The 2,407-nt window shown below is 42.7% G+C and overlaps 1 protein-coding gene across 1 annotated transcript; it reads right to left on the reverse strand.

Annotated features, from left to right (window-relative positions):
• Positions 1–699: 699 nt before the first annotated feature.
• Positions 700–1,500, reverse strand: LOC117113377. The gene has a single exon (XM_033256681.1). The coding sequence runs from the start codon at positions 1,498–1,500 to the stop codon at positions 700–702; it is 801 nt and encodes a 266-aa protein (XP_033112572.1).
• Between the last annotated feature and the right edge of the window lie 907 nt (positions 1,501–2,407).

The raw sequence follows: 2,407 nt of genomic DNA on the forward strand, positions 1-2,407 counted from the left end.
AACCCACGGAGTGGGACCATCCACTCTTTCAATGATATCATTACGTTCTAACTCTAACAATTCATTTTCAACCATTTTCCTCATGTGATATGGGATACGCCTGTGGCGCTGGGCTACTGGGGGTACACTCTCGTCAATGTGCAACTTGACTTCAAAATTTTTAAGTTGCCCAATCTCGTTAAACACATTTGGGTATTTCTCAACCACATCACTACTTTCTAATACCACATTAACATATTGTTTAACCGCTACCAGTTTTAAATTCTGGCTAGCCCTATTGCTTAACAAGCATCCACATTGGCCTTCTACAACATACAATGTGTCTGTGAAAGTAACATTATCATTAGTTTTACACGAGATAGTATCAGTGAAAATTCCTTTTACCTTAAGGGTTGTTCCACCATAGGCATGTACATTGTTTGTGTTAGTGTTTAACAACACACCACTGAATTTACTACTAAACGTATACTCATCAATAATGTTGCATGACGCTGCAGTATCAGCAGTCATAACTAAACTAACGTTAGCATTTCTAAATACTATCTCAAACTTTGGACTAACAACATTATGAACAACTTTATCACTACTACTAACTGAAAAGACATTTTCATCACTGCTAATGCTATCATTTCTATTGACATTAATATTGTCCTGATCATGTCCATAACAGCTTATTTCATGAGCTACCTTGGTCTGTCTTCAATACTTGGCAAAATGGTTCACTCTACCGCAGTCGTGACATTTCTTTCCAAATGCTGGACAGGACTTTGGGCCTCTTGGGTGTGGATATGACCTACCGCAGCCAAAGCATTTTTTCCTTCCATAAACAGAACCGCTCCTAGCACTGTTTCCATTTCCTTTATTATTAGGGCGAAAATTTTTACTGTTTTGTCTTTTGGTACTTACAGCATGGACTCGATTTTCTGGATGAGACTGTGCTAGGCCTAAGCCTAAGTCCTTTTCCAAATCACTATTCTGGACCTGTGCTAGTTCATTTGACCTTCCAATTTGTAGAATTTCTGCTAGCGTAAGTCCATCTTCCTTAAGGCCCTGTTTTCTCAACTTCGAGTCAGTAGTTGTTTGAATAATATGCGACTTCAGTTCTTGGTCAATACTTTGAAAGTTACATGTACCGGCCGCCTTCCTTAGTCGGGTATGGTAGGAATCTAGTTTCTCGTCTGACTTCTGCCTAAGACGTCTAAATACAGCCCTCTCATATTCAATATTAACTTTAGGCCTAAAATGATTCGACAGAGCCACTTTGGCATGTGCGTAAGTAGTTCCAGTATCAGGTAGACTGTCAAATATTTCAAAGCAACGCGGCCCTACAGCATGTAGGAGCAATGCACGTTTTTGCGCGTCCGACGACACGGACAGGGCTAAGACATAATTCTCGAAAAGCTTAATCCACGCTTCCCATTTTGGACCTACAGACGTGTCCAAAGACTCAGCGACAACATTGTCAAATGCAGCGACACAAGGGATATTTACTTTCGCCATTATCCCTGCTTCTAGGTATCTCTCGTCGCCAGATTTAGTGTTGTTTATATGGACAATCAACAACGATGCACACACGCCATGTCGTCTTCAACATAACTAATTTAATCCTATTCCTCCGCGCGTACGCGCGTGCATGAACGGCACATATCCCAAGTAGTACCATAGCACTACACTACAGGCGCACCATATGTTTTGTGGTTTGTTTTACGCCTGTTGGGCGTCCCACTCATGTTGTCGTACCGACTTACATCCGAGAGATTGTTTTGTTATTAAAAGCTTGTTTACAGTTTTACATCTTAGTCTATCGTGTGATTACTGTGTGTGGATACCTTCTTCACCCAATACTGGCGTGGTGACAGGGTATTTTGAACCCACTACAGTCGTTTTATTTGCGTGAGGCATCGTTTATCCACCCTCCGTGCTAGGCCAGTTTTCACAGACTTGGTGAGTAACTGTTTGCGGGGAGCACGACTGTTTTCCCGATCAGCTTGATAACGCTAGCTTCTCTCGTAACTCTCGTAGTAGTACTGCCTACGCCGGAGAGCTATACGTCGATTCACCATGAATAGTCGGGCTCCAAGACAATGGAGTTTGGGACGCCATGAAACAATTACATCATTTGAAAGTTGGCGAAATAACCTGATATATACCTTGTCTTTAGACTCAAATCTTACACCCTTTCTGGAGGACACATGGCGGAAGAAAAGCCGTGCCCATCCTCACAGGGGCTTTACTGACGACGGTCCCGACCTGCCTAAAGCCCAACGCCGCACCGCCGCTCAAAAGAATAACATCGTGGACATGATGCTAGGTCAGGTGGCTAATTATTGCCCAATAATTTCACGGAACTCAATAACAAAGGGTGCCACCTCTCTCGCAGCAATTTGGCAACTGATTAGACAGCACT

This window comes from Anneissia japonica, unplaced genomic scaffold, assembly GCF_011630105.1.
Source record: "Anneissia japonica isolate Jap-2015-1 unplaced genomic scaffold, ASM1163010v1 scaffold287831_len48341_cov114, whole genome shotgun sequence".
Taxonomy (NCBI): domain Eukaryota; kingdom Metazoa; phylum Echinodermata; class Crinoidea; order Comatulida; family Comatulidae; genus Anneissia; species Anneissia japonica.

Bases quoted from the DNA above. Each gene is read 5' to 3' on its own strand.
- LOC117113377 (XM_033256681.1), bottom strand. From the start codon at position 1,500: ATGGCGAAAGTAAATATCCCTTGTGTCGCTGCATTTGACAATGTTGTC.